This window comes from Colletotrichum phormii (assembly GCF_030913505.1).
Source record: "Colletotrichum phormii strain CBS 102054 chromosome Unknown BDP81scaffold_14, whole genome shotgun sequence".
Taxonomy (NCBI): Eukaryota; Fungi; Ascomycota; class Sordariomycetes; order Glomerellales; family Glomerellaceae; genus Colletotrichum; species Colletotrichum phormii.
In genome coordinates, this window is record NW_026851456.1 from 940,959 (window position 1) to 961,914 (window position 20,956).

Below are 20,956 nucleotides of genomic sequence, written 5' to 3' on the forward strand. Positions count from 1 at the left end.
TCATTTGATGGTATCCGCCCCGCGTTCGAGCTACCTATGAGCTAGCCGAGGCGAGGTCGTTCGTGATACTTATACTGGCAAGTGTTCTCGAACTTCACTTAACACTCGAAGTTTGACATTTCCATCATCACACAGACAGGAGAATCTTTCCCGCATCATGTTCAGCAGAGGCTTGTTCTTTGCGGCCAGCGCTACATTCCTTGGACCTAGCTTGAGCCAAACATTGCCCCCCGGCCACACAATCAGTAACGGCTCCCGACGCCCTATCTTTGACCCATCAATAACTACTAACAACCTGATGTAGCTTGGGATGAGGCTTCCGCAGCATCCAAAGACTTCGTGTCCCAGTTGACCACAGTCGAAAAGATTGGTCTCGTCACAGGAGGTTACTCGAGTCCCAACCTTCCATGCGTGGGTGCGTTCGGGTCTATCGAGCGACTGGGATTCGAGGGGGTGTGTTACTCGGATGGACCTAGCGGGTACTCGCGTTCCGATGGTGTCAGTGTCTTCCCTGCCGGGATCTCGACAGCAGCTACTTGGGACAAAGACCTCATGTTCCGATGCGCCGTCGCCTTCGGAAAAGAGTTTAGAGCTAAGGGAGCTCACGTTCACTTGGGGTAAGTTTGACCTCTTCTTTCACATGGAGCGTTAAGCTGTGCCAATGACGACACTGACTTCCTTCCAGCCCATCTTCGGGACCTCTTGGACGCCACGCAGTGGGCGGCCGTAATTGGGAAAGCTTCGGGCCTGATCCTTACCTGGCTGGAGTTGCCATGAATGCTTCGGTTATCGGTATTCAGTCAGTCGGCGTACAAGCCTGTTCGAAACATTTCATTGGAAACGAGCAGGAAACCCAACGGACTTCGACTGTTAGCGACAACGGCACAATAATTGAGGCCATCTCCTCGGACATCGATGACCGCACTATACACGAGCTATACCTATGGCCATTTGCCAATGCCGTGAAGGCCGGGACAGCAAGCATCATGTGCTCATACAACCGGGTCAATGGAAACTACTCTTGCTCCAATCCAGAGATGATTTCGATCCTCAAGGATGAGCTAGCGTTCCCAGGCTATGTGGTTTCCGACTGGTACGCTACCCACGAGACGCTGAGTTCCGCAAATTCTGGGCTCGACTTGGAGATGCCGGGCAATGTCAGTGCCGCGGCTGGAGCCTCCTACTTTGGCGATTCACTCCTCGACGCAGTCAACAGCGGCCTCGTTTCAGCGGAACGCCTCGGCGACATGGCAACAAGAGTTCTGACACCGTACTTCTTGCTTGGACAAGACAAGGAATTTCCTTCTATTGATCCGTCCAGCGGAGCCGCATTCCTGCGCTATCAGTACGGGCATCAGATTGCAATCCCATCGAGCTACGCGGAAGTTCCTGCTCGTGATGTCAGAGGGAATCATGCGGAGCTCATTCGAGAGATCGGTGCTGGGGGAACTGTGCTCCTGAAGAACGTCAACGGCACTCTATCTTTGACTGACGAACTCAATATTGGAGTTTTCGGCAATGATGCCCCTTATCCTACCATTGGCTCGGTCTTCCTTGATATCGGTACCCAGCCAGAAGGATTCGAAATGGGCACCGTCGATATTGGCGGGGGTTCCGGGACCGTTCGACACACGGACTTGGTCAGCCCTTTTGAAGCCATCCGAAAGCACGTGGAGTCTTTGGGTGGGCGAGTGCAGGCGGTTTTCGACAACGATGAGCTAGCGGATGGCCGCTTCAGAACGATCTACCCCGTCCCGAACGTCTGCCTTCTCTTTCTCAAGTCCTACGCTACCGAGGGCCAAGACAGACAGTCTGCCGAGCTACAGTGGTCTGCTACGAAGGCTGTAGAGAACACCGCGTCAATGTGCTCCAACACTGTCGTCATCGTCCACGGGCCCGGCGTGGTGGTCATCCCGTGGGCGGACAACGAGAACGTCACGGCCATTCTGAACGCTCATTACCCGGGAGAGCAGACGGGAAACTCCATTGTCGATGTTCTTTGGGGGGCGGTCGAGCCATCGGGCCGTCTTCCGTATTCTATTCCGAAGGAGTGCCAGGCATCAGGGTCGGTGGCAGGTTCCGTCAGGTTGACAATGGACGGACCGTAGTCTGACTCAATCTTCGAGGAAGGACAGATGATTGACTACCGGCACTTGGACGCGAACGCTATCGAGCCTCAACATGAATTTGTCTTTGGACTGCCCTATACAGAGTTTGAGATGGGTGACTCTAGAGATCCATGTCGATACCGAAATCGCCCCTATTGCGGATGAAGGGAATGGCGTGGGGCCAGGCGAATTAAGCGACCTCTGGGAGGTGGTGGCCTCAACGGCCATTGAGGTCACGAACTCAGGAAGCCTGGCAGGATCAGCCGTGCCCCAGCTGTACGTTTCTTTTCCCAACTCCACGACACCAGAGGGGACGCCCGTCAAGGTTCTGAGAGGTTTCGAAAAGGTGCATCTTGGAGTCGGTGAAACCAAGTCTGTGGCCTTCGAGCTCATGAGAAGAGATTTGAGTTTCTGGGATACGGACCAGAAGCAGTGGACTATCCCCAGTGGCGCATTCCGCTTCATGGTTGGTTCCAGCTCGAAGGACATCAGAGCTACGACCGAAACCCAAGTGATTTCTTAGGCGAAGTGGGTGTGTTGAGCGTTGGAGGCAAGGTTTGTCACCTTTGAGGTTTTCCTTGCAGTATTACGATTCCCGATGTATGAAAAAATGTAGATACTCCAGCATAGTTCTAGGTTTAACTATCGAAGAGTGGCCAGTGACAACTGCAAGTCGTAGTCAAATTTGATATCCCACCGGCAAGCGGCCGTAATCTGATCAGAACCGCAGCCCGACTCGACGTTTCCAGCCCCAATAGAGACCAAAGCATCAGAGACATCAGAGAAATTGAGTGACCCCTGAGTTTGAAAGTAGTAATGAAGTACTATGGGGTAAGAATGTTGATCAGCTCCGACGGCGACGGGGTTTATAGAAAAGGTCCGATAGTCCGGACGACAGCTAGAGCTTGTCGAAAGGCATCTCACATAAATCAACCGTCAACTCTTAAATGAAGTAGCTCGGAGCTCTTGTCGATCCAAGCCATTCGATGTATCCGACAGTACGTAGATAATCTTTGACTCGAAGGTGATGTGCGCACATCAAGACCGGCGAGCCAAGTGCGTGTAGGAACGCAATGCTTCCATACTAGATACCGCATCGCCGCACAGAGAGCGGGGCACTTCTCGGAATACGCGTGTAAGGCAAAACTTGAAAAGACACTTATCAAAGCCAAGCCACCACGCGCGAAACCAGAGCCTCAGCCCCTGAGTAAGTAGACTTTTTTGATCTAGAGATACGTAGAAGAATTTAAATACAGCCTGGCGCGACCTAAATGATGTTTCCGCGTGTTCTCCTCTTTGGTATTACCTCATAACAATCCGCGTATCTGGTGGTTCACTTCCATTCACCTCCGCGGTTTACACATAAATTCACCATGTCAAAACAACTTCTCGATCGGCTCGCAGGCCGTAGAACACACCGCAAATCAAGAAATGGCTGTAGCGGCTGTAAGAAACGCCACATAAAATGCGACGAGACCCGGCCGGACTGCCGGAATTGCGTCATGGCGGAGCGGGTATGCTCGTACCTGAAATCGGAACCCGACGACAACTCCTCAGTTGTATCCTCCACCTCATTGCCAGTCTGCACTGATACGGCGCCCAGAGACACCAGTGTTAGCCGGTGTTTGGCTATTCCCAAGGACCCTGGCGAGGTGTACTCGTGTACTGGACAGGCTTTCACAGCGAGCCACATGGCTTTCCTTCACTATGCTCAGTCCAACATGTCAGAGTTCATGGCTCTAACTGGCAATGTACGACCTCTTATTGATACGGCAATCGAGCACTCTCTGACGGCACCATATCTTTTGGACCAGCTCCTCGGGTTATCGTCACTTCATCTTTCAACTCAGAATGGCGCCAAGGCGTCCATATATTTCCACCAAGCCACTGAGCTGCAGACACGAGCGCTGGGGTTCTTCAACCAGACGAAAGAGCACATCTCAGATGCGACGTATATTCCGACGTTTGTCTTTACCTCTCTTCTAGGCATACATGTCCTGTACGAAACATTACAATGGCACTGCGGCTCTCTCGCAGATTTCATTGACGCCTTTGTCAACTATTCGCGTCTACATCGAGGGGTACGATCCATCACCGGGAAATACTGGGACGAGATACTCCAGTCTGATCTGAAGCCTTTGTTATTCATTGTGGATATCATGAACAAGGAGAGCTTTCAAACTCCGGGTCCAGTAACGAAGCAGTTGAAAGAATTACTGGAAAACATCCCAACGTCGTCAGTGTCAACCCTTGCCTGCATCACGGCCCTCGAAAAGCTTCAATGGGTTCTCGACTTGGCCGGAAGACAACGGTCCAAGTTCGAAGTCGGCGTTCATGCGGTGATGGCCTGGCCACTGTGTATTCCGGACGAGTACATTGAAGCACTGCACCAACATCAACCGGAGGCTCTCGTCGTTTTAGCCTTTTACGCTGCGATGCTGCACAGGTACCGGCGTTTCTGGGCGTTTGGTGGTTCTGGTGCGCCCATAGTACACCTGATATCGAACAGTGTCGGGTCGTTCTGGCAGGATGTTTTGACTTGGCCGTTACAAGTATTAATTGAGAGTTGAACCTTTGACTGCATGCACTCTTGTTGTTCCCCAAGACTTGAATGCTTATTATTTCTTCTCGAATATAGACCATCGAGGAGCCGCAATGCTACCCCAAAGACCTACCTATTGGTATCATGGAGTACCAATACCTTTAGTCAATGGATCCATGGCTGTGATCGCCCGCAAGACCATCCCACCAGGCCGGCTGAACCGGCCCAAGCTCCGCCCTCGACTCATGCCTACCTCCGGCCCAGACAGCCGGTACGACTCGCTCTTCGGAGAACCGGCATTCGCTCGTGATCTTGCGGGCTGCGAAAGCCATGTGACCCTGCCTTATGAAATGCTCGGTGTCTATTTTGCGGCCCGAGGAGGCAGTCGGAGTTGAGACTCGGCGAGACTTCCTTACAGTGGCCGATCATGTAGAAGGCTATGTCAAGTGAGGAGACATCTTGTCGAACATCGGAACCAATCTATGCTTCTATTGATGGGTTTCCTCGAAGGATGTTGGATTCCGAATTCTTGCCTGTTGCGCGAAGCCCTCAGATCGACGTGTCGGTAGATCATGTTCATCCTGTCCATACGCCCGTCAATTTCGGCCCATCTCAACTGCAGTAGAGCCCCGAAGACGGAACCAACCGTCTCAAAGAAAAGCTGAGAGAAGCCAGCTCGATGCTTCTAGACTCGTCTGGAGTGAACGTGGAACCACTGCTCTCCCCTTGCGAGCAGCTCGCATCTCACTTGAGATCAACAAGGCTCGCGACAAATCCTCGAGCCATGACTCGATGAATCCAGGAAGGGCAACCAATTCCACTGCGGCACTATTGAAAGGAAACAAGAGTCTTTACCAAGGGTTATCTGTCGAAAGCTGAACACATGGCCTCCATGCGATGAACAATCTGTTGAAACGGATGCGAATCATTTACTTTCAACCTAATCGAAGTCTGCCTGGGTCTTACAACATAGAGCCCTCCATTCCCCAAACTGTCATGTCGGCAATAGAGTATGGTTCAATCATCCCAATCCACTCGAAGAAGGAAACAATTAGTCCACCAATCTTTCAGTTGAACTGAAGCAGTTGGAAAGGCCATGCATGTCTTCAGTCAGCAACTGACTCACGTCACTCACAAAAAGGGCCCCGCCAGCCCGTTTCTAGAACACGCTCTCTCTTCCCTCATCCACGCGCTCAGATCAAAGACCCTCAAACTAGGCACAAAGCTTGAACATTGGGGGGGCTCTCGACTCTCGACTCCAGATCCTTCGCCCTGGGTGCTTAAAACGTGGGCAGGCAAAGCTTAGCACATCCCCCTTTAGGAAAGTTCGTCTCTCCGAACCGAACGACCGGGTCCACCATACGAACAAACACCACAGGAGTCATGGTATTCCGTGAGGACTGGAACACGCCATCGTTGGCTTCATGTTGCGCGAGATTCGAGTCTGGCTGACGAGGCTGTTTCAAGTGACCTTAGCATTGCCATCGGCGGAGCCGTTTGATGAAGAAACGGCAGAAAACATGTCTACTTTTCCTTGTTGAAGATCGTGCGACGGGGGGAATACTTAAACATGATGAGAACCCAGCTACGAATGGTATTTTCTTCATCATCACTCGCATCAATCATTTCATAAAGTCCTGGTAGACTAAAGTCACTCACTCTCTCATCTATCACCACACTCGCTCTCACAAGTCAAAGCACTCAACCCCCGCCCTTCCAAATGAAGTTCACCGCCATCATCGCCGCCGTCTTCACAATCGCTCTCTCAGTGTAAGTAAACTCTCCATAGCCCGCCCCCTTCCCCAGCAAGCAAAGAACCTGCAACTAACACCATTCACAGCAAAGCAGCAGACCGCGTCCAATGCGCCGGCACAATCGACACGGCCCCCCAACAAAGGCCGCAACGAGCCCAGCGGGTCCCTCACAGCCAACCTCACCCAGGTCGCCTGCAAGAGCGGCAATATTGACGGCGCGCTCAAGGGCAACCAGAAATGCTGCATCTCCAACAATAAGGGCGCGTTTGGGGCTGCGTGTACCGCGGCCAAGTTCCCGCCGCAGTTCGCGAGTGGGTTCAAGGCTACTTTCCAGCCTTGCTGAGATGGTCATGAGGACCTGTGGGTGAGGGGGTGGAGGGGTTTTTTGATCAATAGCGAAGCGATATGTTTTTTTTTTTAAGGCGTAGAAATAAGAAAGACATCATGTCATCTATCTTGTGAACATCTATGGAAAGATCATAAGATCGACTTGTAAGCCCACAAGGTTGTTACAGTGAAGCACCTAACCCATATTGGTAGGGTGAACATGGATGAGATGGAGGACGATACGACCCAAGGAACATCCTCAAGGGTCAACGATGAGCAGTAGCATGAACGTGCACATTGGCAGGCGGAGCAGGAGGGGACTACGTCTCTCATCTCATTCCTTTTGATTGTGTTTTGGTCCTTATCCCATCATGACGGGTCCGTCTTTGAGCCTGGTCCTGCCGGTATATCTAGGTCCTCCGTCATCTTGCCTATCAGTTGAGAAGCAGATGACACATCGAGTGAACCTCAATATCAACCCGGTATCTTCATCCATCCACTCTCCCCAAGATACCGGATTTCCTGCGCAGGGACAGCTGACGAACCAAAGCACCCCTCATACCCAACCTCAATTGATATCCCACCCCGATATTTTGCTACATATAAAGTACCATAAAGAGTCCCTCAGCCATGCCGAACCTCGAGTCGATTGAGGACAACAAAGTCGACAAGGCTGTATCGGAAATGCTATTCACGGCCGCTCATCATTACCCATCTGTATATATCTACGAGATGTGGCAGTGCCGCGACAGGGACTAGCGAAGCGAATTGCAAATGTGCCACTCACATCGATGGAGATCGACGGAGACCTGGTGTTGACTTTTCAAGTTCGAACTTGCACACCGCATCCGCAAAAGAAGTGGAAAGAAAAGAAGGAACGCCACCCCTACCCTACCCAACCCGATCCAAACAGGCTTCTTTCTGCAGTGAAGACTCCCTTAGATGCGACTTCAGGACTAAGTCTCAAAGGGGAGGTAGCATGACTAGCCTGTGTGCGAAGTAGATGGATGACCTTTCGTATTCACTCGAAGTAGCTTGGGGGCCCAAGCAAACTTTTTGATGTACAATATCCGCCGCTGCGTCGTATTCTGATGGCAATATGGCCAGAGAGCTTCGCAGCGTCAACGTAAACAATGGCGGCGTCGTAGTATGCCGTGCTTTGAAATATGTTCCCTGGCCGGGAACACGTCGTAACGTCATTTAGAAACTTTTTTGCTCTTCCCACAAAAGCGTCGGGGTATTTTTGTGTGTCGATTCCATGTATCGTAGTTTTTTTTCGCTCTTCGGCGTCTGGTCCGTTTTGGTTCCCGTCGAAACTTTCATCCTCATCCAGCAATGCACCCCTCAGCAACTGAGACTAGTCGCTGGCGACCTTCAACTTTTCCATGTCGTCCAATGACAGTATACCAACAACAGTCGCACCCCACAAGACTTCGTACCATCGACCCCCTATTCGCAGGGAATTACAGATTTCTCGGCCCTAGCTCGCATGTGAGTGGCGTGAGTCTCAAGGCATCGTGCCATCAAATGAGTGACTGGCCAGACGGCGGCTTTGTCAAGCATGTAAGCCGTGACTCTGAGAATCTTGGCCGCGTGGCCTGCGTGGTCGTCCATTTGCATCCTAGTGTCGACGCCTGCAATGTTCCCTTGTACAAGCTCCAAGTTCATCTTCATCTCGGCAGAAGTCAGCACCTCCTGAACCTTGCCGAGTAATTTGGCATCTTCCTCCTCCAGCAGCATAATGGCAGGGACTTGCGATAGGTCAACATCATCTTGACCGAGGATTCCAAGGTATCGTCCAACGCGATCTTGCAAGGTTGCCACCCATTCAGCCAGGACTTGAGCACAATCGAATGCGCACATGGCCGACTGCAGAGGCAGTTCTCTGCTGGAGAAGTCCGCAAATGTGACGCCCAACTTGTCCGACATGGCCAGTGAATCGGCCGCGTAAAAGGCGGCCTTGCGAAGATGCTTCTCCCTGCGAGACGTGGACCGGTTTGGTGCGGCCTGGGCCTGCGGGAATTTGACGGCAGAAAACTCTGGAGATGACGACGACTGGGTTGCTGGGGATTCAACGAATACGGAGCTCGAAACCGAGTTATCAGAGTGATCTGTGCCTGTCGATTCCGGGTTAGAGTCGGGTGAATGCTCGGCGTGCTGGACAATCTCGCTGCCCCGGGAGAGCTCGTCGGCCATGGCATCCCAATCGCGTTGCCAGAACTTCTCCTTCGAGCGGGCGAGGTTCACAAAAAGCCGTACATAGGCCAGGTCGAGAAGTGGGATGGCATCGGCAGATAGCGGTCCAAGGCCGAACGGGTTCGGTCTCTCGAGGCTATGGTTCGGGTTGCTTGCCCAAGCTGCCTGCCAGGCTTTCAGAGCCGGCTCGATGTGACGATGCATCTTTTCGGTTTCCTCGTTGGTCCATACCTTGTTGTGATGGCGTTGGCGCGTCTCCCAGATGTAGTTGTGTAGTGCGTTGATCAAGATGAGGCAACCAAACGTCGACGGCTTGAGATCGCTCTTGAGGTCGTTCATGCCACCCTGCCCGAATACCTGCTGGCCATTCTGGAAGGCAAGTTGCTTCTGTTGCTTCTCATTAGACCTGAGCAGGTCACCCAAGGCTTCATGGAAGGTCATCCGGTTGTGATTTGCGGCGCGGATGCCGCCCTTGGCTGCGAAGGCCGTAGCACTCTCAGCGGCGAAGAAGTCCTCATCGCATGGCAGGTCGAGCAGGATCTCCGAGTTGGTCAGCGCCGGAGTGTGATTGTATGCCGCAACCAGAAGGCTAGAGAGGATGAAGACGACGTAGAGGGTACGCTTGCGTTCCTCCATGACCTTCCATTGGAGCCACCCCGCTTGCTCCTCGGAGTCCGACCGAAGGCCGCTCCACGTATCGTCATGCATGTGGGTATCATGAGCTTCTGTGGATTCCACGCGAATGGGGCGGAGCAAGTCGGCAGCTTGGGCCAGGCTGACAAGAGCCGCACAGTGGGTAGAGGCGATATCGCTGGCCGTCTTGTCTCCGCAGTTGTGGCCGTAGACGACATTCAGGAGCATGGCTTGCACCAACCATACCGGGGTGTGAAGAGAGGATTCCTGGTTGTGAGAGGTCGGTTCAGATGCTGGAGCTCTCCGTAAGTCGGCCTTTCTCACGTCGGCTTTCCGCCTTTCCTCAAGGTACAGTTGAATCATTTTCTTGGCCATCTCGAAAAGTTCCCGAGATTGGACGTGGTCCATTTCGTACAAGGCGCCAATGGCAGACATGGAAAGGATGAGACATCCGCTCCCACCGACGGTGTTGGATCGGTTGGCAGCGGTGGGTGGCATCTCAAAAGTCAAAGTGGGAATGTGCAAGAACGGCAGATGAGGGTGGAAGTAACGAAGGTAAGCGCCAACATATCGTTGTAAGTCTTGAGTGCTAGGTAAATTCTTTACATGGTCTGGAACACTGTTGGCTGTGTTCTGAAAGCCCGGCGACATTGGCGAGCTTGGAGTCGCAAATGAGTATCTCCGTCCACCAAAGGGAGAGCACTGCGAAAGAGCACCAACGATGGCACCTCGGGTCGTTTCCGTAATGGTGGAGACGGGCGACACACCGTGGTTACCGCCGTTCAAGGACGAGGGGGTCTCTGGCCCTCCGTTGAAGTTGAGCGCTTGGTTGAGGTTTTGCGTGTTGAGTCCGGAAACCATCGACGGACTGAGGGAGCTAAGAGAGGGAGGCGGCGTCGAGAAATAGGCATCGTTCATTTTCTGCGCAGCAGGTTGTGGTGAGACGGGTGCTCCGTTTAAGAGATCTGGGAAGACCGAACCATTTAGATCCATGGCAAACGGGTTCGGGACCTGAGGAGGACCCATAACAGCCGGTTGCCACATTGAACTCGTCCCTGCCGGAGCAGGGTGATGATTGGAGCCGTCCACCATTACATCGCTTATGCCACTTTGGCTGGTGGTGCTAATTGCCGAGGGACTCGAGCCGTCTACGGCGTTATCGGCGCCCTGAAAAGACATCTGGTGCTCGAAGCCTGTCAGCCAGTCGAAGCTGTCGTCCAATTGCGTCGTCGACATGTCGCCGGCCAGGCCGTGGGGAAAGGGTGAAGCTTGGTCCATGGCCATGGATTGCGGCGAATCATTGTAGTGGAGCGCGTTAGGGTTGATGGTGGAGCCCGGGCCGAACAGCAGACCCTCAAAGTCAAAGTCGGGATTGAAGACGGCCATGGGAGGCGCGGTCCGCAGGCCGCTAAAGTCCATGTTGTTGATGCCGTGCGTCTCGAGCTTGGGCAAACCGTGAGACATGCCTCTGTGACCCATCGCAGCCGACATGCCGGCAAAGTCCATGTTATGCACGGGCAACCCCGCGAGGCTGGGGTGACGGCTGTGTGTGCCAGGAGGCATGCCCCGCGCTGCCTGTGCGTTGGCCGCGGCAATCATCTGCATAGCGTTGCCGTCGACGTGGCTGATGGTGTTTGCCCTGGGTCGCATAGAGGCAGCGGCGGCATTTGCGGCGGCGGCAGCATTAGGACCAGCGACACTGTTCTTACGTGCCCGGGCTCCAGGTGCAGCACTGCTAGCACTCTCACGACGATTGCGAGGACGTGACGAGGGTGTTGTGGTCTGGTGAAGCTTCTGCTGGTGTCTCAGCAGCAGATCGCGACGGGCAAAGCATCTTGTGCACTCGGGACACTCGAAGGGCTTCTCCTTTGTGTGGGAACGCTCGTGACGTTTCAGATGCTCCAATCGGGCGAACGAGCGCTGACAAGTCGCGCACACATGAGGGCGGGGTTTATCGGTCTTGGGAGGAGGGAAATTGGCAGGTGTCTTCGTGTTGACGGTGATGGTAGAAGCTACTAAAATGATTGCGAGGACATTGTCAGCTGCGATCAGAATCATTCAAACAAATCAGAAGGGTCGATTGCATTGCATTGCATTCCTCGGAAAGCCATGGGCGGCGGGTGATGGTGGGATTGAATCGAATTGAATGGCGGGACATGCGGGTGGGAACAGGAGGGGCAGTTTTTGGAGGGGTGGGCAAGGTGAGGTGCGACTCATACCACTGTCTTCGGTGGTTGCGGCAGCGGCAGCGTTGTTGGCGGCAGCTGCGGCCGGAGCTGAAGCGGGAGTAGTCATGCTGGTGTTCTTTTCGACCTTGACCTCGCTATCGTTCATGGCCATAGTTTTTTGGGAAGTTCGTAATCGTCGTTCGTCGTGATCGTAAAGGCAAAGGAGGTGGAGGGGGAGGTTGGTTGGGTGGGTTGAAGAAGGGTCGGATTGCTTTTGGGGGGGAGGCTTGGGCGCAGCTCGGCGGTCGGGAGAGTGCGCAATAGCAACAAGCGAGAAAAGAGATAGATAGAGCAGATAGGAAAGTGTACGAGAGGAAGAGAAAGAGAGAAAGAGTGATTGTGTGCGTGTGAGTTATTGAATGTTTGTGGTGTGTGTGTGTGTGTGTGTGAGAGAGACTTTGGTTGAGAGGGATGGCGGGGTGGATTGGAGACGGGGGGTGATGGAAGGCGCCCAGGTTGTTTCGGGGTGCGGCGTTTAGTAGGAGGGAGAGGAAGACAAGAGGGAGAAGTCGCTGTTGTAAGCCGAAGTTGGCATGCTAATTCCAACCCAGAGTATCCGTAGAGGAAGAGAGTACCGGTAGGTAAGAGTAAGAGTAGGTAGCCGGAGAGAGTTGGTAAGAAAGAAGAGAGAAGACAGGCCAGCAAATGGTTTCCTCGGGTCTTGTCTTGTTCTCCTTTGTCACTCTCTTGTCTTGTTCCTCGTATGGCTGGAGAGAGCTATTGGAAGCTTTCGTCGAACGAGCAATTCCCACCGGTCGAAGCAGTTGCTTGAAGGGAGAAAAAAAGAAGGAGGGAAAGGAGGGGAGCAAATGGTGCAATGGTGGGAAGGGGGAGTTGAGGTACTTGTTAGGGAAACGCTCGTCGCAGACCACAGCCTGGTGCATCTGTGGGCAAAATGAGAAAGAGAAAGAGCGAGGACCACGGGAGTTGGTGTGTGGACTGCCACCAGAGCAGGAGCAGAGGCAGATGTCGAGCGAGAGAGTGTGTGTGTGTGCGTTGTGGGTGTGTGGGCGGGTACCTAGTGCGAGGTACCTTCGACGATGGGACGTGAAGGGTAACCCATCGACGAGGGGCAGGGAACCTTCTCGTGGTACGTCAGGCAAAGTACCTCGGTCAGTCGGGAGATACTGTGTGCAGACCGGGGATGGGGACTGGTACAAAGTCGCAGATGCCCCACAAAACGGGAAAGCAGGGTCCGTCGGCGGGATGGGAGATTTGATGGATGGGAAAGAGAGCAAGCACCACTGTCCGTCAGTCACCATACCGAAGGTACCTAGGTAGTCCCGTCGCAGCCTTCCCCATTACTTGGTACAGAGACCCAAAGTATCCCAAGGAGTAAGGTAAGGTATTTCCATCAGTGAAGATACCTAAACCAACATGCGAGATGCAATTGAAAGAGAGAAACCTCGGTGGCCTCACCAGGATTGCTCATGGAAAGACTTCCAGCATCATTCCGTATACTGCCTAAACATACGGTTGTTGCATTATTGCAACAGCTGTGGGCATTTGCTTCCATTCTGGATTACCTACCCAGATACGTACCCGACCCTTTCTTCCCTGCCTTAGGTAAATGTAAGGTAGCCTGGGATGGCAAGGTCAGTTGTACATGGCAGGCGTAGCCCGAGCACAGTGCGGCGGCATCACTTGACCCAATGAGAACAAAGTACTTCCATGGGTCGTACCTCTGGCCCGGTCCACCATTCCTTCCTGTTTCCTTTCTCTCTTTCTTGCTCTTCATCCAATGGCTACCTTAATCAGGTACATGCCTCTGGAGAGCTCCAGTCTGTCACCAATCAGCGGCCTTTTGAACATCCCCGTCCGGGCTGTAGTGGGGGACGGGGGGGGGCAGCATCACCTTGCCTACCTTAGGTTGCCTTCCATGGAGACTCCAAGAAGCTCCATGAAACTTGCTGGACGTACGGATACTGAATTCCATCCAGTTTTTCCCTGGTTGCTTACGTCTAGTTTCTGATTGAAAATGACAAGTAGTAACCTGTAAGGTAGTGAGGCAAGATGATGTAAGGCCTGGTGCGGAAAAGCGGTGGGCTGAGGCTGAGGCGGAGGGAGGCACTTTGACACATTTCCTGTCATTGGTCACTACACCGAACCGAGTTATGCTACAAGAGACTTTCGCTGGCCATACTTCGCCAGCTATCCGTACACTGTAGATGTGAAAAGGTAATAATAGTCCTGCGTTCCATCTTGTCTGGAAATCCCATATATACTTTCTGCTCGCTGTCCTGCATTCCCCTGCCAAAAGAATTAGCGTCTGCTTACGCTACGGTCCCTTTTCTGTACTCTGTATGGACCGCTAATTACCTGCCTTTCCGCCAACAGCTTCATTCCCGTTTTCAGGTTACATGGCTACAGTCCCGCCCAAGCTAGCCCCCAGAGACTGGTCAGGGGGACACCAGTTGAGAGGGAACAAGGGGAGGCTGGCATGGGGGAACCGTTGCAGGCTGAGAGCAGCGCGCGCCGCGCCCGCCGCGCCCTCCTGTGGACTGTGTATCCTTTGACCTTGGACCACCTCGCCAAAAAAAGATAAAATCAATCCACCGCGGAATCGGGAACCTTGGGCCTTGAGCCTGGAGCCCGAAGCCTGAATCACTTTGGATAAAAGGGGGCAGGGCTGTGAATACGGACATGGACATGGGCTCGGCCGTGTTTCCTACGTAATCGGGTCTGGAGACCACTTCCCATGCGCCAAAAGGTCTGTTCTCTCTCTTAAGACAGCCTGCTTAATGCCGGGGTTTGACGTGCGTGGTGGACTGGGCGATTTCAAGATGCGATACCGATTCAACGACAAGACCATCTTATCCATCAGCAAACAAGGCTCCTCTGTCTGTGCCGTACGGATAGTGTATGAATACACTGCACAGGCTTATCGCACGGGGCACTGGCCGATGGCGAAATAGACATGCGACACTTGTATCGGGGGGTCGGACATCTCGGCAAGGCGGCGAGACTTGGGCCCGACGCGTGAGCCTATGCGAGCTTATTCAACTGATGCCAATGACAGCGCCAGAGGTAAAAGGCTGGTCGTGGTAGAGGAATCAGACGGCCAGACTGAGTTTTGCCCATTGTCGTTGTACATGGTAAATCGGCACGAAGCCGTTCCCGCTGATATCCAACAAGCCCCATCCTGGGCTCTCGCGAACACGGCTTGCCTCACAAATAGCAAGCGTGAATGCTGAAGAATACCCTGCGGCTCCGAGATGCTGTATCTCTGCGTCGTGGTCAAAGCCATTCGTTGCCGGCCGTTCACCGGGGCTCCGTCAGTAGGTCGTCACGTTGTCCATCGCCCGTCGCCGCTGTTGTGGTTGGTTGTCCGCCCGCCTTTGCCAAAGTCGCCGCACGACAGCTGCCGTGCCGTGCCATGGCTTTCTCTCACAATTCATCTGCATAAGGTACCGGGAGGCCAGGGCAGATATTCGGAAATAGAGCAACTGCCCAGTGCCGTCTCAGGCTCCAGAGTCCATGGCTCTTATCCGCACGGAGCGCAAAGTATCTGTACCCAAAGGTCTTGTCGACGCAGAGCAGCCCGCGTCCAGTCGCATCACTCGACATGCCAGGCCTGTCGTTGGCTGGCTCAGCGGCAAAGTGGATTGGATGGAGGATCCCGCGCTGGATATCTCATGGCCCGGGGTTGTTCCAGAGGCAGGCCAAGCCTGGCCCGGGCGAGTGTCCGCTGTGAAATTGAGTTTCCCACTGGTGCTCAGCTAGGATATGATCCGAAGCAAAGACGGTGTGTGACACCCGGTGAGGTGTGAGTGCTAAGCTAGGTTGACTAGTTGAGTGATGTCGCACACCTACACCGGCCTGGCGTGGCACGGCGGATACGTACGACCAAAGCAACACACCCTTTTTGTTCTTTTCATTCTGTGCCTGGCTGGTCCGGTTTGCTCGGCATTGACAACAGACCGGATTCAGCGGTATAACAAGCTGCTGGTGCGGCTGCTTGGTGTGTACCCAGGTGATTTACCAGCTTTCGTTTCGTTCCCGCCCTGCCTGACAAGAGCCATTGCGATGAAATGCGAAACATGATAGACCAGGCCAGGCCGCTGTCGCTCACTCGAATCGACGTGCTGACAATTGCGGCCGTCAGCTCCAGCCAATGGCAAAGAACTCCGAGGTAGATCGAGACCGATAGCCGGAGGACGAAGTGGCCGTGCTTTTTTGGAGGGGCAGCTCTGGGGCACTGAAGAAAGCAACCTTCACCTCAGCCCGTCCGTGGCAGGAAAAAGAAAAACCAGACCAGTCCCGGTGGCTGCAAATGACACACGTCTGGAAGGCAACGCAGAGTGGAAGAGAGATGGTAGACATTTGAATACATTGGTACCAAGAGGCGCTGATCAGGGTTCTCCGTATCCAACATCGTGCCTCGTGGTCAGCCGGGTTGGGTAGGTACATCGTCCACCGTAGAGCCCGGCGGCACTATTTTGTACCTCGGGCCACGCGAAGAAAGCCGGGTAGAGCAGGTACCGAAGTTTCTCGTCCTTTGTGGATACAGATGAGTTGTATTGATCTGTAGGTGGCACCAAGACAGCAAGGCATCCGGTGTGTGTGCTTGCATGTATATGAGGTAGGGGTTTCCACGTTGTAGCCAATCCAGCGCAAGTTAAGCAGCCCGTAGTGCAATGGATATGATGAGCGAGGTATCATCGAAGCGGCAAGATGAGGTCAGGCCAGCTGTGGTTCATCATCAGTCGGCGGTTCGTTTGTGCCTGACTTTCCGGACTCTGGAGTAAACCACGTTGGAAATCGACGATACTCTAATGCTTGGGTTCCTTGGGTGGGCATGTAAGCTGGCGCATAGTGTGAATACGAGCGCGCTCTGGTGATCGACGGAGTTCCCCTCCTGTGCCATTGGGAATCTGAAGGAGGGTCAACAAGTCTAGCAACCTTGGTCCTAGCGTTGTGGTCAGTTGGGAGGAATACCGTATAATTCGCAATCCTCTACAGTCGGGACAGGTATGGAGGCCGTCGTGAAGCTAAGGCAAGGTAAAATGAAGGGTTTTGGAGGCTGAAGCACCCGCTCATTCCATTCATTGCTGCGTCGGTGGCCGATGGGGCCATGGCCGAATGGCATGCATCTTCTTCTTGTTTCTGCTGCACCAGGCCCGTTTCTGTTCGCATGTTGCAGAGTGCAGACGACTTGCATCAGCATCAGCGCGTCGGGTATCTGATGGGCCAGCCGACGTCCAATGACAAGCATCCGTGCTCAACTGTTGCTCAACTCTGATTCGGCATGTGGCAGTGGTTTATTGCCCAACGTACGTTTCTTGCTCGGTGTCGAAGCCTAGGGTGAGTGAAAGCGGAAGAATATGTCGACAGCCATGGGATCAAGTTGTTATTAGTTGTTGTTCGATATGATACCTGGGATGGTGCGAGCACAGCAGCGGCCGGATCCCGACAGGTCGACAGACACTGACCAGAAGACCAGGAGGGCAGATGGAGAGTTCCATTGAAAGGGCGTGCCGTAAGCAGAATCAGTCGATCGATTTGCGAGCCCGCTGCTGGTGCTGGTGCTGGTGCTGGTGCTGGTGCTGGTGCTGGTGCTGGGTTGGAAACTGGGGGAGCAAGGGCGTTGTCGTGAGGTGCATCGTGAGTGGCTGGCGAGAATGGCGACACCCTGCCTCTTTGCACGCTAGCGCGCTGCATCGAGCTGCAACGCAAGTGCAAGTGCGAATGGATAGGTAGTGGCCGAGTAGATGCTTGGAAATGTGCAAGTGCAGCTAGCTATCCAAGGGAACTCGGGAGAGTCTAGGGCCTGGAGGTCGAGGTGCAGCAGGACAGGGCCGAGTGCATGAGCAGATGCAAGGCAGTTCGTAGTTGTGTCGTGGATCGTGTGGTAAGGTATGGTAAGGTATTCGTAAGGCAATACTCGAAAGAAGCACCTTGTCCCACCTCCAAGTCCTGTTGTCTGCTTACCTATTGTCCGCTAAGATGCTGTGTGGTGTTTGGTGTTTGAGACGAGAAGCAACGTGAGATTTTGAGTTCCCAGTCTTCGGGCTGGAGTGGCACGTACCTCACATAGTGGGGACCTATCAGTGATGATTGGGCGACCGTGCCACCAGTTCAGATCCCACCAAGCACAGTGCGGAAGGGCCCACTCTGTCGTCCCGTGCTGCAGTCGCAAGAAGGTACGACCAGCTTTCTTTTGCCCAAGGCTTCATATTTGGCAGTTGCTGCCTTCCCATTATCACCTTACTTCACTTCCGCGGGCAACATCCGAGAGAAGGCACGATTCACAGCTCTCATCATCTTGCCATGAACATACTTAAGGTTCTCTCACGTGATGGGATATCAAACAAAGTATTAAGATACGAAAGAAGGAGCCCGCTCCACCAGGTTTACCCGGGGCCGGATACTCCGTACTTCCGTACCTACTACTGTGTAAGATATCCGTACCTAGGTAGGCACGTCCAGTGCCAGTGTCCACCTGCCTTCGAAGCGCAGCATGGAACGGAAAGACCCCTGTTGCCTTGATTATCGGGCCTAAATTCTTGCCTTGTTCGCATCTCTGAGCCTGTCCTTTGAGGCGTCCTCGGTGGCTCGGTTTGTCCTTTTCGAGAATCAGTCTTGACCGGCGGCCGCAACAACAACCATCGCTTCGCATCGCATCCACCCACGCCGTCGCCGCATCCCCAAAGCACATGATTGAATCACGGCCAGCTGTCATGTCACTCCATTCTGAGCCCTTTTTCTCGTTTCGAGCCCTGGGCACAGACTCCACCTTGTCACAGTCCAAGACTCCAATCTGAGGTGGACATTCGCTCCCTCACCGAATCACCCACGACCCAAGCACCGAGGTCTCCACGCCCTTCTCCACCACCAATCGTCGCCACCGTCACACTCTCAGTCACAACCACCACCAGTTCTTCAGCACAAGCGGCTTTGCCCCTCCATCGGCCAGATGAGCACATCCTGACCTGGCCCAACCTTCTGCTCAGTCCACCAGAAGGCCATAGCTTGGCCCAGCCATCGACTTTGACAGCAATATCTCCGATACGGCTATCGGTGCACTACGGGAAACAGGAAGCCCAGATACACACGGATCCAGCAATCATGGACCCGTCTCGGCTACGGCGAGTGGGTTTCTCTGACTTCCCGCCCTGCCAGGCAGCCGACCCGGCTTAATGTCTCGTCGCCGCCGCCACTGGGGATTCCAGAATGTCCAGCATGCATGACCGACCGCCTGTGCGAGCTGCGGTCAGCGTGCTTCGAAATGCAAACAACTGCGTCAGTTCCAAGGCCATTCATACGACAACCTGCCTGTTGGCACAAATCGTCATAACTGAAGCGGTACGGAGTAGTCGCACACTGTAATAGCGTACGGAGATGAGGCAACGAACGATCTGGCTGTACTCTAGTTTTTTCAACTCCCCCCGCCTGCCGAATGTCTCCCCAAATCTGTCATATTGGCTCATGGACGAGGATGAAGGCGTTCTGTAGACCCAGTGCTCACTGTATCGGTCGCCGTACCCGATCAAAGTCGTCAGCAGCGTACGCCGTCCTCTCAGGGTCCGACGCCGGCGGCGGCCTCTTACTACAACCGTATTATTCACCTCCTGCGCACACAATGACGGCTTTGCCTCGCTATCAATGGGCAGTCTAGAAACGCGAGACACTGATGCCACTTGTCTCCGCTTGACTGCAGATGTCCACATGTGCCCGCCGCCCGTTATTGTGCGCCAATGGCACAGACCGAAACACCTAGACAGAGGCACGAGAGGGTCCAACTCATTGAAAATCCCATGGCGCCTCAATCGCGAGAATAAGAGTCACACGGAGCTAGCAGGGCCTGCCTGGTAGCACCCGCGATCCAGATCCCTCCACTCTGCCAAAGCTGCGTCACAGCTTCAGATCTTTGCACAAAAGCATGTCCTTGCATGGCAACCTCGAAGCACGCATGAAGAGAGAGAGCGAGCATAGAGGCGGGCCGAAAGACAGAAACAGACTGACAGTCTCTCGAAAGATTATATCGGATCTCTATCATGGGTCAAAATGGCTCCCATCTTCGGACGCCTGTCGTTCGAGCTGCGCTGACAGGAAAATGAGATCACTCAACATCGACGCCAGTATGCCCTGCGTCAGGCAATTGAGTTCCATCCCGTCGCCGACGTATCCATCTCTCGTGAAGGAGGTGACGGGAAATGTCACCGTCCTACGTGCCTTGCTAGCGATCGGCTGGACTCTCTGTACGCAGTCGTTCTTTCTATACCGGGCATCGCCCGAGCCTCGACTCCGTTTGGGACCGTGGTTCTCAACCTCTTATCAAGATCAAAATTCGGAGTGTGAGCCGTGCTATCACCAACGTACGAATACCGCCCGCTTGAAATTGAGCTTCCAGATTCTTGCCTGCTACAACTCAGAGCAAGCACAAAAACTTCCGATCTGTACTCTATTAATAACGGTGCCAACACTAAAAGCACAAAGTCGAGACCCATAGAGGCCCGTCGATCTTATCCAGCCGCCTTGGTCCCGGAGACACACAAAAAAAGAGACATTATCGAGCAGGTACTTGCGACTATTCGGTCCTCCATGTACCTCTGACAGTGTTGGCTAAGACCGGAGCTCACTGTGCTTCGTCGACATGGGCCGGGGTCTTAGCCCGCACACCTTCACACGTTGCTGTTACGTCGGTGGAGCTCCAGGGTTGCAGACTGGAATTGGACGACGGGAAAACGCAACGATTCCTACCTATCTGCAAGTCAATGGATGGAGGGGCTTGGCTACCCGCCCTCATTGTCCAACGGCGAATCGCTTGGGTGGGCTTTTGTGCCCTCCTCCATGGAACCCTCGCAATAACCTCCTGTTAACGACATGTCATGCTGAGGGAGCCCGTCGGCGACTGGTATCCAGACTTGGGCAGGGCTCTCTCGCGCGCTTTCCGATGGAACTCGACATTGAACATATTCTTCGGAATCCAGAGCTGTCGAAACTTTGTCCCAAGCTCGCTTACCACGCCCGCCTCGCCCGACACAAGATACGAGATTGAAGGACCCCGTCGCTCTGCGTTGTCCTGCCCACACTGTTGAAACGAATCTTGCTGCGACGATGAGAGAAAACGGCCGAGTAGTTGACGCCGGTGATGCCGCCAACATCTTGACAGCGCCCACGCTACGGATACGCTACCGCTACCGCCTCTGTTCACGGCGACGCCCG

At 53.9% G+C, this 20,956-nt stretch overlaps 5 protein-coding genes across 5 annotated transcripts; 3 read left to right on the forward strand and 2 right to left on the reverse strand.

Moving 5' to 3' along the window:
• Positions 1-157: 157 nt before the first annotated feature.
• On the forward strand, positions 158-2,631 carry BDP81DRAFT_462594 (glycosyl hydrolase family 3 N terminal domain-containing protein; the record flags this gene model as incomplete). The annotated part of the gene is made up of 5 exons (XM_060593917.1): positions 158-245; positions 305-617; positions 686-2,069; positions 2,127-2,189; positions 2,236-2,631. 5 exons carry the CDS (start codon positions 158-160, stop codon positions 2,629-2,631), a joined length of 2,244 nt encoding a protein of 747 aa, XP_060443449.1.
• An 850-nt stretch (positions 2,632-3,481) lies between these two features.
• On the forward strand, positions 3,482-4,678 carry BDP81DRAFT_323738 (Upc2 protein; the record flags this gene model as incomplete). The annotated part of the gene is made up of 1 exon (XM_060584822.1): positions 3,482-4,678. The coding sequence occupies one exon, from the start codon at positions 3,482-3,484 to the stop codon at positions 4,676-4,678; it is 1,197 nt and encodes a 398-aa protein (XP_060443450.1).
• A 1,542-nt stretch (positions 4,679-6,220) lies between these two features.
• BDP81DRAFT_473074 (uncharacterized protein) lies at positions 6,221-6,747 on the forward strand (the record flags this gene model as incomplete). Its single annotated transcript, XM_060594640.1, has 3 exons — positions 6,221-6,244; positions 6,295-6,420; positions 6,457-6,747. 3 exons carry the CDS (start codon positions 6,221-6,223, stop codon positions 6,745-6,747), a joined length of 441 nt encoding a protein of 146 aa, XP_060443451.1.
• A 1,433-nt stretch (positions 6,748-8,180) lies between these two features.
• Positions 8,181-11,900, reverse strand: BDP81DRAFT_462596 (fungal-specific transcription factor domain-containing protein; the record flags this gene model as incomplete). The annotated part of the gene is made up of 2 exons (XM_060593918.1): positions 8,181-11,575; positions 11,780-11,900. The coding sequence occupies 2 exons, from the start codon at positions 11,898-11,900 to the stop codon at positions 8,181-8,183; spliced, it is 3,516 nt and encodes a 1,171-aa protein (XP_060443452.1).
• A 4,433-nt stretch (positions 11,901-16,333) lies between these two features.
• BDP81DRAFT_53727 (uncharacterized protein) lies at positions 16,334-17,121 on the reverse strand. Its single transcript, XM_060595958.1, has 2 exons — positions 16,727-17,121; positions 16,334-16,662 (listed from the first exon to the last, which is right to left on the reverse strand). Exons 1-2 carry the CDS (start codon positions 17,001-17,003, stop codon positions 16,469-16,471), a joined length of 471 nt encoding a protein of 156 aa, XP_060443453.1. The 5' UTR covers positions 17,004-17,121; the 3' UTR covers positions 16,334-16,468.
• Positions 17,122-20,956: the final 3,835 nt, after the last annotated feature.